The sequence below is a fragment of the Leuciscus leuciscus genome, assembly GCF_965113295.1.
Source record: "Leuciscus leuciscus genome assembly, chromosome: 25".
Lineage (NCBI taxonomy): Eukaryota > Metazoa > Chordata > Actinopteri > Cypriniformes > Leuciscidae > Leuciscus > Leuciscus leuciscus.
Window position 1 is genome coordinate 32461168 of NC_138724.1, and position 13657 is coordinate 32474824.

Consider the following 13657-nt stretch of genomic DNA (forward strand, 5'->3'; position numbering starts at 1 on the left):
ACTGGCAGTTATAAAACCTCTCATTAAGAAACCACAATTAGATCATAATAATCTAGCAAATTATAGACCCATTTCAAATCTTCCATTTATGTCTAAAATATTAGAAAAAGTAGTGTCCGCTCAACTGGGCTCTTTCTTGCAACAAAATGATATCTATGAAAAGTTTCAGTCTGGATTCAGACCGCACCATAGCACTGAATCTGCGCTCGTTAAAATCACAAATGATTTACTTTTAGCTTCTGACCAAGACTGTATCTCAATACTAGTTTTACTTGATCTTAGTGCTGCGTTCGATACTATAGATCATACATTACTCTTAGATCGACTACAAAATTATACTGGTGTTGAAGGACAAGCATTAAGCTGGTTCAAATCATACCTATCTGACCGCTACCATTTTGTCTATTTAAATGGAGAAAAATCGATCATAACTCCAGTAAACTATGGAGTGCCGCAGGGATCTGTATTAGGCCCTCTGTTATTCTCAATATATATGATGCCACTTGGAAATATTATAAGGAAACATGGAATTAGTTTCCATTGTTATGCTGATGACACTCAAATATATATTTCATCACGGCCGGATGAAAACGCTAAATTTTCCAAATTGACAGAGTGTTAAAGATATAAAAGATTGGATGACGCGTAATTTTCTTTTATTAAATCCTGACAAGACAGAGGTAATACTTATCGGTTCAAAAAAACCACCCACAAAACCTCGCACAAAACAATTTTAACATCATAGGATGTCCTGTTACTTTATCCTCTACAGTAAAAGACCTGGGTGTTATACTCGATTGCAACCTGTCTTTTGAAAATCATATTTCATATGTTACAAAAACAGCCTTTTTCCACCTTAGAAACATTGCTAAGCTACATAATATGCTATCAGTTTCTGATGCAGAAAAGTTAGTTCATGCATTCATGACCTCGAGACTGGATTACTGTAATGCTTTATTAGCTGGTTGTCCTGCATCCTCAATAAACAAGCTACAGTTAGTCCAAAATGCCGCCGCTAGAGTTCTTACGAGATCAAGAAAATATGATCATATAACACCGATTTTATCATCACTGCATTGGTTACCTATAAAGTTCCGTATTAATTACAAGGTATTGCTACTGACTTATAAAGCCCTAAACGGCTTAGCTCCAGTCTATTTAACGGATCTTCTATCGCCCTATAATCCATCGCGCTCTTTAAGATCACTAAATTCAAGGCTTTTGGTCATACCTAGGATATCCAGAACCACCAAAGGAGGGAGAGCATTTTCACATTTGGCTCCAAAACTCTGGAATAGTCTTCCTGATACTGTTCGTTGCTCAGACTCGCTCTCCAAGTTTAAAACTAGATTAAAGTCGCATCTCTTCAGCCAGGCATTCATATAATCTTACCGTTCAAACTACAATCCGGCCTCTAGCTCATAAATGCCAGAGGAGAACTGGCCCCCGACTGAGCCTGGGTTCTCCCAAGGTTTTTTTTCTCCATTAGGTCACCTGATGGAGTTTTAGGACACCATTAGGTCACTTGATGGAGTTTTTCGGTTCCTTGCCACTGTTGCCTTTGGCTTGCTCAGTTGGGGATATTTTGGGGATATTTAATTTTATTTTATCAATCAATAAATTCCTCTTGAAACAAACTTTGTTGTATTATTTTAATTTAATACTGTGAAGCTGCTTTGATACAATCTGTATTGTGAAAAGCGCTATACAAATATACTTGACTTGACTTGATTAAACCTCTAACACTGAGAATTCTTTCTTCTTTCTTTCTTTCTTTCTTTCTTTCTTTGTTATTCCTATATAGCACAGTTTAATACAACACAGCTTGCCCAAAGTGTAACTGCATTACAGTGCAACCGTGAACATCGTCATGTATGTAGTGTTTGACTCTCTCTCTCTCTCTCTCTCTCTCTCTCTCTCTCTCTCTCTCTCTCTCTCTCTCTCTGTAGGGCCGGTCGTGGCTCCGTCAGACATCGGTGGAGGAGGCGGAGCCAGTCGCGAGCTCACCATCACATGGACGGTACCAGAGCTCACATTATCATCAACCCCAGTCTCTCTGAATAACAGCAAAACACACTTTCTCCTGTCATTTTCATCTGACACTCATCTTCAATTCTTTCTGGAACAAGAACAAATATGGTCGGGGCTTGATTTTGTCCGTGGGGAATTGATTGGCTGGTTGGATGGTTGTGGTTTGCTATTGGTGGATCTCATGTGAGTGACAGCTGGTTAAAACTGAAACAAACAACAACAAAAAACAGTTTATTATTATTAGTGAAATAACTGTTTTGCTTTTATAACTTGTCTTCTTTCAGACTAGTGAAAGAAAACATCCAAAACACACATTTAAGTGTTTATTTTAGTGCACTTGATCTATTAGCGTCTGTAGATTTCAGTCTGTAAAGGCGGTGAGTGAGTCAGAAATCTCCCCTTTAGCAGCTTCACACACACACAACATTTATCTATATCCTAAAGGTTTGTTCATGTATCATTTGCCTGATTTATAGATCAGTTGTTCTGTCTGTTGAGGGTTAGACTGAGTGAGACAAAGACAAAATCCCCTCTGGAAAAAACCTTTAATATATCAACAAATCCAAACCAGAATTTTGAACCTGGATTTATCCAATGTTCAGATTTCTGATCTGGAAATGAGTGCATGTTTAATTAGATAATACCTAATTTGCATATTTAAATTACATAACATTTCGTAAAATATATTATCTTAACATAGTGTGAATAAGCAGCTGAGCCGTGTTGTGGTTTGGTTCTGTTGTGGTTTTGGTTCTGATGTGGTTTTGGTTCTAATGTGGTTTTGGTTCTGATGTGGTTCTGGTCCGCAGCCGGTCCAGTCGCAGTACTACTACGGCAGTAACTTCGGCTACATAATCGCCTTCAAGCCTCAGAACGACCCCGAGTGGCTGCGGGTGACGGTCACCGATCCACAGGCCCGGAAGTACGTCCACAAAGACCCCAAAATCCCCCCGTCCAGCAGGTTCGAGGTGAAGATGAAGGCCTTCAATAGTCAGGGCGAGGGTCCGTTCAGCGTCAGCGCCTTCATCGAGTCGGCGCAGGACGGTGAGTGACTGCGCAGCGTCAGACTCGCACAGGGTAACGCAGGTGTAGAAGTTCTGACTAGTGTGTGTGTCTCAGTTCCAGCAGAAGCTCCCGTCATCGCCGAGGCCAGAGCGCTGTCGGCTACACAAGCCGTGGTGTCCTGGATGCCGGTGCAGAACGTCCAGGGCTACCAGGTACTGACCGGCCCGTCACACACTGTTCTCTGTTAAAGGGGACATATCATGATAATCTGAGTTTCTCCGTGTGTAAGTGCTATAATCGGGTCCCAGTGCTTCTAACAACCCAGAAAACGTGTAAAGTGAAACCCAGTAACTGTGTTCTGGTGAGCCTTTCTCTGCAAGCATGTAAAAAAATAAGCCAATCATATTTCGCTCCTTCTGACGTATGAAGAGGATCTTATTATAATATTCCCGGCCCTTAATCTGCACGTTTACACACACCAGCCGACATTTGGTTTCACACGCGACAACAGAGACCAGTTCTAACGCAATGATAAAGATCCAGCAAAGCCTGAAACTGTTCTGTGGTTGAGCACAGACGAGCACTGAACACTATTGACCAGAACATGTCACCGCTGTCTTATAAACACCTCAGGAACTGGACACTTGTGGAGAAGTTAAACATGATGATGAGATGATCAATGTAACTCCACAACAACTACAGAAATGTCTCCACTAACATTCAGAAACTCTTCCTGAGTCTCTCCGTAAGGCTGCACTCGCTACTGGTTATTCTGGGATTCTGGATGAGTGAGATTGGCCTGTTTTGTTATTGCCGGAGTTTCTGAAGCTTGTGTAAAGACTCCGCCCTCTTCTGAACGGAGGCGGAGCTAAACGTTAATTTGCATTTAAAGGGACACACACAAACTGTGTTTTTGCTCACACATAAAAAGGGGCAAATTTGACAAGCTATAATAAATGATCTGGGGGAATTTGGAGCTGAAATTTCACAGACACATTCTGGGGACACCATAGATTAATATTACATCTGGTGAAAAGGGGCATACTGTGTCACCTTTAAACTCAGTGTTAACTCCCGTGTTCTCTCTCAGGTCCGGTACTGGAGGGAGGCGCTGGAGAACGAGGCGGCGGTGCGGTGGGTTCCGGTGCAGAGTCGAGAGAACCACACGCGCCTGGACAACATGACAGCTGACTCGCATTACCTGATCGAGGTGCGGGCGTATAACGGCGCCGGGTACGGACCCGCCAGCCAGAGGCGCAAGATCCACACCAAGAAAGCCCGTGAGTCTGACCACACACTGACCAAACACTGAACTAGCAGTCCACAGTACTAAAGACCAGTATTTATTGTCAAAATAATATACACACACACACATATACAGTATATATATAGATTGTAGGGTATTGTGGCAATTGTAGATTTACAGTTAAAGACCAAAGGACGTGATGAATGAAGACCAGGAGTCAGAAGTGCAGTCAATCTAAACAATAAAAAAAATATATATATATATATATATAATATATATATATACACAATATCAGAATACATACAACTCAATGTGTCCAAGTATGAGCTTGAGATGTGTCTCTGGTCTGATGGTGTTCCTCAGCTCCCAGTCAGCCTCCGAAGATCTTCACCACGAAGAAGCACTACAGCTCCACGACCATCAACATCGGCTGGGAGAAGGTGCAGTCGCTGGCCAACGAGTCCAACGTGGCCGGATATAAGGTCAGAAACACTGCCTTTAGATAAACATGCATATCAATATCCAGAAATCAATACTGGATATCAATCAATACATACACATCAGTTTTAGCGTACATCACTTTGGGTATAATATTATTAATAACAATGAACGTGTTCCCTTTCACTATTACATCATCAGTTTTGAATAAAATACGTTGTTCCCTCATGTTGTGCATTTTACAATATATAATCAATTTAAACTTCAGCTTTCTGAGTGTAAATCTGGCAGGAATCAAACTTTAATCCTCCACTGCTGAAACCCTCTGCATTTCAGTCAAGTTTCTAGCGAGACATTTCGACCTGCTGTCGTTCAGAATAATCGTAGTTATTGTTTTAGGCTTTTTAAGAAGCCATTGAGATATAACGTCATATATCCATGTTTACTGGCCTTTCAAAACTAAAATTACCGGCCGAGTCGTCATGTAACTGAAGTTATGCTAATCTTCTCTTCTCTATTGTGTCATATATCCGAGTGAAACGCTTCTGGAACGAGCAAATGTGGGCGGGGCTTGATTGTGTCTGTGGGGAATTGATTGGATGGTTGTGGTTTGCTATTGGCTGATCTCATGTGAGTGACAGGTTATAGCCCCGCCCTCGTCATCAGAGAAGAGAAATGAACAGATGCCGCTGTTATTCTGACTCAAGCTGACCAGGAACATGAGTGTTGACTTACAGGAACACTGAAGGGGCCAGAGAAGCTTGAAGACTGTGTTTCTGACTCACACGTAATGACACGTCCAGCTCTTGACCTGTCCCTGTTCTCCCTCAGGTCCTGTACCGGAAGGAGGGGCAGCCCAGCGGAACGCTGTACACCACAGAGAAGCAGTCCATCGATCTGCCACGGATGAAGGAGGATTACCTGGTGGAGGTGCGCGCTCACAGCGAGGGCGGAGACGGGGCTGTCGCACACATGCGTATCCCAGGTACAGCGTCCTCTCAGACAGCAGAACGTGTCTTCCTGAAGCGTTCATTTATACAAAAGTGACTTGCATTCATGAGCAGTTTGTCATTATATTTCTATGCATTTGACAGATGCTTTTATCCAGAGCGAATCACATTGAATTCAATCAAACAACCAAAGACACTTTCGTTACTTGAAATAAAGTAAACGTTAACTGAAAGAAATAACAAAACGGTTACACTTTATTTTAAGGTGTCCTTCCTTGTTACAGTGTAACGTCTCGTTTACATATGTAACCCTCGTTCCGTGTCGCCGTAACTGGGATAGCGCCAGGAAAGATTCCCTATCATCTTCGAGTGTTGAACGAGTTGGCGTGCAAGATTTGCATATAATTTGGGTATAATTAGGAAGTGAATGCAAGCACCAGGACTTCTAACTCGTCCGCCTGCAGTGGCTCAAAGGGAGGTCTGTGCAGTGCCGTCAGCACCAGGACTTAAATAGAACTTTAGAACTGGGTACCGTTCACATTTTAATGAAATTCGGTGCCGGTACCCAACGGTATTTAACCCTCTGGGGTCTGGGCTGTTTTTGGGGCCCTTGAGATGTTCTGACATGCCCTGACATTTGTGCTTTTTTCAGTTGCTTATAAACATATTAATGGCAAAGGTGTAAATTCACTCTATATAGCACAAACAGGGCTACCATAATATGTGAGCCACGTATATGTACATGTTTTCATTTTTGAGAGAATAATGTTTATGCGTGGTTATTGAAAAAACTAAGAAAAATAAGGCCACAAAACACATAGTAAATATGTGTCAATAAGACTTTTGACTAATGGATGTCCTCGCCTAGAGTTTTTTCTTCAAAATTATGTGAAAATAGTCTTGCTTTATCGTTCACATAAAACCATACATTGATTTAAATTGATGTAAAACAGGTTTTGCTTGGAAAGCCAATATGCGAGGGGAGCGTGAACGAGGAGTGGTTTACACCTTAGAATACAATGTCCCACCCACTCTGCATAATGATGAGCCATTCACTCAGGTGTGACACTGACTGAGCCACAATGCAAGGACAAAAGATATATTTAGAAGAAGACTTATATTGACCATTTAAGATTTTGCTTACATCTATCTTGTAAATATGTTTTGCTATTTTATTAAAAAGGTTACAATTACAACAATAATTACAATTTCAACAATATTTCAAGTGTACTCTTTCTTTGTAAAAAAATAAAAGATTATAGGCCTACATTTGATCTATGTATTCATTAGTTTGAATATAGTCAACATTGGAACAGCTAACATCTTAGTTGATGACTTTATTTTTGACAAAAATAGATATAGAAATTGCTAAACAAAAGCTTATTTGACGTGGCAGTATATTCTACAGTAAAAACTGTACCCAAATCTAGTCAACAAGATGTTGTCTTTCATATTTCGCCTGACTGTAACGTTGTTTTCATGAAATATTAGGGCATATTGTTAATTTGCAGTTTAATACGTTGCTTATACAAATAGCCTACATTTTATTTCAACATATTTCAGTCGAATTTTCCTTTCCTCAGTATAGCAATACAGTTTTCTAAAACATCATCATTCATTCACACACGCAATTTAAATTTAACTTCTGGCTATTGACTCGCGATCTTCGCAGTAGGCTAGTGAACGCACCGGAGAAATGCACATTTATTAGGCTACATAGTTTTTTGTTTTGGATGGTTTTGTTTAGAACCAGCTTTCTGTAAATATATTTCAAATTTTTTAGACATGTGAGGCGAGTAGGCTACGGTCTGGTTAATGATGATCTCCAGTTCAAGCACCTTATGTTGTGATTGCTAGCCTATATTTACTTTAAATCCAGGAAATTTGTTAATGAAAAAATGATTAAAATTAAGATACAATTGATACAAAACGAAATTCGTTTTAAAGAAAGGATTTGTAGTTTCTGTTTTGAGGTCTCTGTGAAAGTTTGAAAGTCTTTTAGTGCGCTTTCAGAGCGCTCGCGTCCATAATGGAGAACTGTCACGTAATATTGTTTTTTCCTCATAAATGCGAACACGAAAAATAAAAGACAAAAGACTTTTAAGTAAAACTTACTCCGAAATTGTGTCCTCGGCGGAATTCGCTCTTCAAAATGCTGCCGTTCGTAGTCTGAGTTACAATCTTCCTCTGAGGAAACAACCCGGTATCATGCATTCTTCCTCGCTGTCCAGAATCATCTGAAGGGCGTCTTTACTGGAGAAGCGTGCCATACTCAAAACGCGATGAGCTATCAGTAAGTCTGATGAAGAAACTGTGTTTTTATGGCATTGATCGGGGGGCGTATGCGATGCATACTAGATCACCTAAACTATTTACCATTTGAATAGCGCCGGGGGCGGGGCGGCCTCAACTCATTATAGAGATAATGAGGCAGAAGGAAAAACGGTACCTCTCCTTGCTTTCAAACGGATTACATGAGTTGAAAACATTTGTTTTTTATATAAATTACTTCATTTAAAAGAAGAGATTTCAAGCTTCATAAAGACATATCTCACGTGTCTGTGTGAGAAGTATTCGGTGAGTTATTGTTCATTTTCGGACGCGTTTCAGAATGGACTACACTGACAGAGAGAAGGCAGAACTCGCTTCGTGTTTATTTTTCTTTATTTGGCGAAAAGCTCAACACTTTGTTTTTATTATGAGTATACACAAAAATAATACACATTTAACAGAATCGATTGATGTACGAAACTCCTATGAAAAATCAAAGTCAACAGAGTATTTATGAGTTTATTTTACACTGATAAAAAAAAAGCGAGCTGGTATCGCCGGCGATACCGTCGACCTCAGGGGGTTAATGTGAATCGGTACTCGGTAGTGCCGACGTACTTTGGTTGGTGCCATTAAAAGTACAGAGTTCAGTAGAAGAACACCAGTCAACGAACAGGTTCCACTGCAGGGCGTAAGCGTGCCTCGCAAACTAGCTACCAGGTGCTCATACTCAACTCCGTGAACTGAGTCTGAGTCTGAATCTGAAAATGAAAATGTGAATACTGAACTGAGTCAGTGTTGATTCTGTTCAGTTCAGTATGAATCAGTTCAGTTCAGTGTTGATTGAGTTCATCATGTAAAGTTAATTTATTATAATAGAAAGTCGATTCATCTATAACGTTTTCTAATGTGTGTGTGCAGGTGCAGCGGCTCTGGCGTCTCCGTCTCTCAGCTTCTTCTCCTCGCTGATCCTCACGGCTCTGTTGAGTTTGATTCTCTGAATGTAGATTCATCCTGATTCAACAAACTCTCACGGATGAAACACGCTCATATTCCCGAGTCCGTCCGGACTGACGATTCGGGACAGAACGTGTGTTCAATGTCAGTTCAATATGCCTTACAACATCTCACTCTCTGATTGGTCCAGCAGGATCTGCCACAGGAAGTGCCGCTGCGAGACTTCCTGTGAGGTTCAGCGGTGACGGATCAGCGTCTGAGCGTCTCATGTTCGTCTTTATGTCGTCGTCAGATCAGTGGCTTTCTCTTATTTCTGTGACGGATACAGTCAAAGCAAAGCAACAATTCTTTCACTTTTACTGGATTATTATATATGCAATAATTTATATAGATATTGGTCTATTCGGTATCGTACCTGTTTTTATATTAGCATACCTCTAGATTTTTTTAACTATGATTTGTGCTTTGGAACGCGAGCGGCTGAATGAAATGGACGTGTGTGTGTTCGCTCATGAAATGTGATCAGCTGATGTAAACGAATGCGTTTGTGTTTCAGACGAAACGGCGTATGAATATGATGATCATGTGATGAACAGATTCAGTGATTCTTGAGCACAAACGCTTTTGTTTTGACTGTATCATTCTGTCGTTCGCAGGTGATTCGTGATGAATGTCATTTAACTGCGTTTTATTTCCAGAATAATGTTTGTAACAGTTGCTACGCCGCTAACTTTAATGAGCATCTCAGTCTGTTTATATTCAGTGTCGCTGATTCAAACAAAAACTGATTCATTCCAGTCCTGAAATCATGACTTCTGTTCACTCCTTTATAAACGGATGATATGTTTGGCCATTCATCTGATGATAGACGTATATTTTGTGTTATTGATCAGGAGAAACGCTCGTATCAGGATCAGGAGTGTCTTGTTTTTAACGAAGCGGTGATGTAAAGTGTTCTCCTGGTTTAAAGCACTGAGTTCCTCCTGATCTTCTTCTGCGTGAGAGAGTTTTGCCAAATGCATGGATGCCTTGAGCTTTAGCGGCCTGCAGTTATTCAGAGGCCAGATGCATGATGGGATTGAATGGACTGATCTTCATACTCATTGGTTCAGTTCAAGCACAGGTCACACTCTTTAACTAGACTAACCTGTCAGTGATTATTACCGGCTTCATTCAACTCAGTCTTCAATTAAACTTTATAGAGACCAAACAAACATCTCCTGTGTGTTTCTTATTCATTCTGTGACGCAAAATGTCTTTAATGCATTATTCATTCTTTAAGTGCTTAAATATGGACCTCACTATTCTTGAGAAAATGTAATCAATGTGTGTGTGTGCAGGAATTACCCTTAAAGGTGCATTGTGTAATATTTAGGAGGATCTGTTGACAGAAATGCACTATCATAATCATGATAACGTACTCTGTTACTATTGTAACCTCTGTTCCCTTTGAGAACGGTCACTTGGTATTGCGTAGCTATACGCAGTGGGGGAAACTCCTTTTCCTCAAAATTCTGAAGCCTAAAATGTAAAACAGAGCAGTTCACAAAAATGTTCACAAACGTAGAAGGCGAGGACCAGCCGGCCGCTGCACAAATATCCTGAATGGGAAACCCAGAAGACCAAGCCCAAGACGAGGCCATGCCTCTAGTCGAATGGGCTCTAGTACCAATAGGGCAAACCTGACCCACTGAGGTATATAGCGGTTCAAAGAAGTGGAGAGGTCCCATGACGGCACAGATGGAGGTCTGTAGGGGTTCATCCTCCTGGCTCCTTTCAGAAACCGTACCACCAAGTCATTTCTTCCTAACGATTGGCCATCCACTGGAGCATGATAAGCTGCGATGGCTGCCACATACACTTTGAGCGTAGACGGGGTCCTGCCCGCGTCCAGCAGCTCCTGTAGGAAGGAGAGCACCACTGGTACCTCGCATGACATGGGTTCAAAATGTTTGTCCAAGCACCAGCTGGAAAACACTGACCATTTCGAAGCATACAAGTGCCTAATAGAAGGGGCCCTGGCCTCATTGATTTTGTTTATGACCTGTTCAGGAAGGTCCCTGGGTACCGTTGAGGGGCCACACATGGATGGGCCATAAATCGGGTCGCGGATGACATATCGTCCCGTTCGCCTGAGTGAGGAGATCTTTCCTCAACGGAACAGGCCAGGGGACTTTGTCCATCATCTGAACCAACTCTGGAAACCACGGTCTGGATTTCCAGAGGGGGGCTACTAGGAGGACTGGGCATCCACTCTCCCTGACCCGTTCGATTACCTAGGGAATCATTGAAACGGGGGGAAATGCATAAAGGGGGAGGTTGGGCCAACGCATCCCTGCCCTTCGAGAAGAACACAGAGCAGTGAGTGTTGTTCTTTGAGGCGAAGAGGTCGACTTCGGCCTCGCCAAACACTCTCCATATCAGACGCACCGTCTGAGGGTTCAGGGACCACTCGCCTAGGGGAGTGTTGCCCCGTGACAGCATATCCGCACCTGTGTTCTGGATGCCAGGGATATGTGCTGCTCTCAGAGATCTCAGATTGACTTGCGCCCAAATAAGGAGGTCTCTCACCAGGGCGTACAGGCTGCCCGACCTGACACCGCCCTGGCGGTTTATGTATGACACCACAGACGTGTTGTCCATATGGACTAACACCTGCTGTCCCCTGACGTTTGGCAGAAACGCTTTGAGGGCCAAACACACTGCTTTCATTTCCAGACAGTTGATATGTAAACTGCTCCGTGCTCGACCAGAGGCCGGAGACAGGCTTGCCCTCGTGCAACGCTCCCCAACCTCGGTTGGAGGCGTCTGTGAAAAACACTTTCCAAGTGGAGATCACCCCCAAGGTCACGCCCTCGAGGTACCAGTCTTGAGCCCGCCAGGGAATCAGGGTCCGTAGACAACCGTGATTCACCATGACTGCCATGCAAGGGCTGGCACACGGCGCTTGAGCCAGTGCTGCAGTGGGCACATGCGCTGTAATCCCATACTGAGTACTGACGATGCGGCTGCCATGAGACAGAGACGTTTCTGAAACTTTTTCAGGCGTTGAATAAAGAGCACGCGCTCTGGTGTGAGCCGCGCTCTCATAGTTATAGAGTCGATAACTGTGCTCAGAAAGATCACACTCTGGCTGGGACTCAGTTTGCTCTTGGATAAATTGATTTTGAGACCCAGACATTGCAAATGGCTGAGAATCAAAGCTCTGTGTTGTAATAGTTCGGTTCTCGACTGGGATTAGATTTAGATTTAGATTGATAACCAGCCAATCATTCAGATAATTCAGCACGCGCACCCCCTGAAGCCTCAGGGGAGAAAGCGCCGCGTCCATGCACTTCGTAAACGTACGGGATGCCAGAGACAGGCCGTACGGCAGAACTGTGTACTGATAAGCCTGCCCCTCGAAGGCGAATCTACCCTCATATTCCTGATACCTGATACCCATATTGTGATTTGTGCACATACTGAGTGTTGGGCTGAGTATAAAGGCTTTCGCCTGGGGCAAAGTCAGAGAAACAACTGGGAGGGGGCCACCCAATGAAGGGGAAGTTTGTAGCGGGCCTGTTTACAATAATAAAATCTCCAGCTGCCCGAACTAAACAGGGAGCTGTGAGAAGTGTCCTGGGCCTTTTTGAGGGTGGTCCGGCTAGCGCGAGACACGGACCCTCTCTTTTTCCCCCCATTGCTAGGAGGAAGCCGGAGGCTTAGGATCCGACGTGCCGCTGAGACGGGGGCCCTGGCGCCAGGGCAGCGGGTAGCACTTAGCCGGTTGTGACTGGTGGCGGGCATCAGCCGCAGGGCGAGGCTGAGAGGCCTGCTTGGCTGGTTTCGTTGGCTGAGGAGAGGGCGCGGTCTTGGGCCTGCTCGAGGCTGAGCTGGAGCGCTTAGGCAGGAAGTGTCGCATCGCATGGGATGACTTCTGTGCCTCAGTGTACCTCTCAGAGAAGCCCTTCACCGCCGGGCCGAAGAGGCCGGAACTGGAGACGGGCGTCGAGGAACACCGTTCTATCCGCGTCCTTGATCTCAGTCAGTGTCAGCCAAAGGTGGCGCACAGACACGACCAGGTTAGCCATGCCCGATAGCTTGCGCAGTAGCCTTGGTAGCACGCAAAGCTAAGTCCATGGCGCTCCGTAGGTCGCGGAAGGACTCTGGTCCCGGGCCAGCCTCATACATGGATTGGAGGAGTTTGGCCTGGTAGACCTGCAACACTGCCATAGTGTGCTGGGCCGAAGCAGCTTGACAGTATTTATATCGTTTTTACCACTTATACACAGCCATGTCGAAGTGATCTGATCTGACGTGTACGCAGACTGGTGCATAGATATATACACACTAGATGTCGCCTTGTCTACGGCAGTTCATTGGAACGAATGTCTTTAATGCGACATCTAGTGTATATATCTATGCACCAGTCTGCGTACACGTCAGATCAGATCACTTCGACATGGCTGTGTATAAGAGGTAAAAACGATATAAATACTGTTCGTTTTCTCACACAAACCGCTCGTTTCGTGTCTTAGGCCATCAATGTGTACTTACGATGGGGAATTGTTTTAATTTGGACTCTGTGCATGCTCTTTGAGACAGTGACCATCGACCTGCATTATATGACTGACAGACAAGAACTGTTTGACCTAAAAATATCAAAATTGAAACTACTGCGGAAAAAAAGACACCTACATCTTGGATGCCCTTGAGGTAAGCTAAAACATACCAAAAATGTATTTCAAAGTGAACTATCCCTTTAATTCAGGATGTT

General features: G+C 43.3%; 1 protein-coding gene across 3 annotated transcripts in view; it reads left to right on the top strand.

Annotated features, from left to right (window-relative positions):
- cntn1a (contactin 1a) overlaps window positions 1-10112 on the top strand; it is an 83701-nt gene extending 73589 nt beyond the window's left edge. For all 3 annotated transcript variants that reach the window (XM_082160647.1, XM_082160646.1, XM_082160648.1), the window contains 7 exons: window positions 1950-2020; window positions 2841-3075; window positions 3151-3248; window positions 4127-4316; window positions 4646-4764; window positions 5552-5705; window positions 8863-10112. In XM_082160647.1, the coding sequence (XP_082016773.1) occupies window positions 1950-2020; window positions 2841-3075; window positions 3151-3248; window positions 4127-4316; window positions 4646-4764; window positions 5552-5705; window positions 8863-8942 (947 nt within the window). In that variant the 3' untranslated portion in view covers window positions 8943-10112. The remainder of the gene's footprint in view (window positions 1-1949; window positions 2021-2840; window positions 3076-3150; window positions 3249-4126; window positions 4317-4645; window positions 4765-5551; window positions 5706-8862) is intronic.
- Window positions 10113-13657: the final 3545 nt, after the last annotated feature.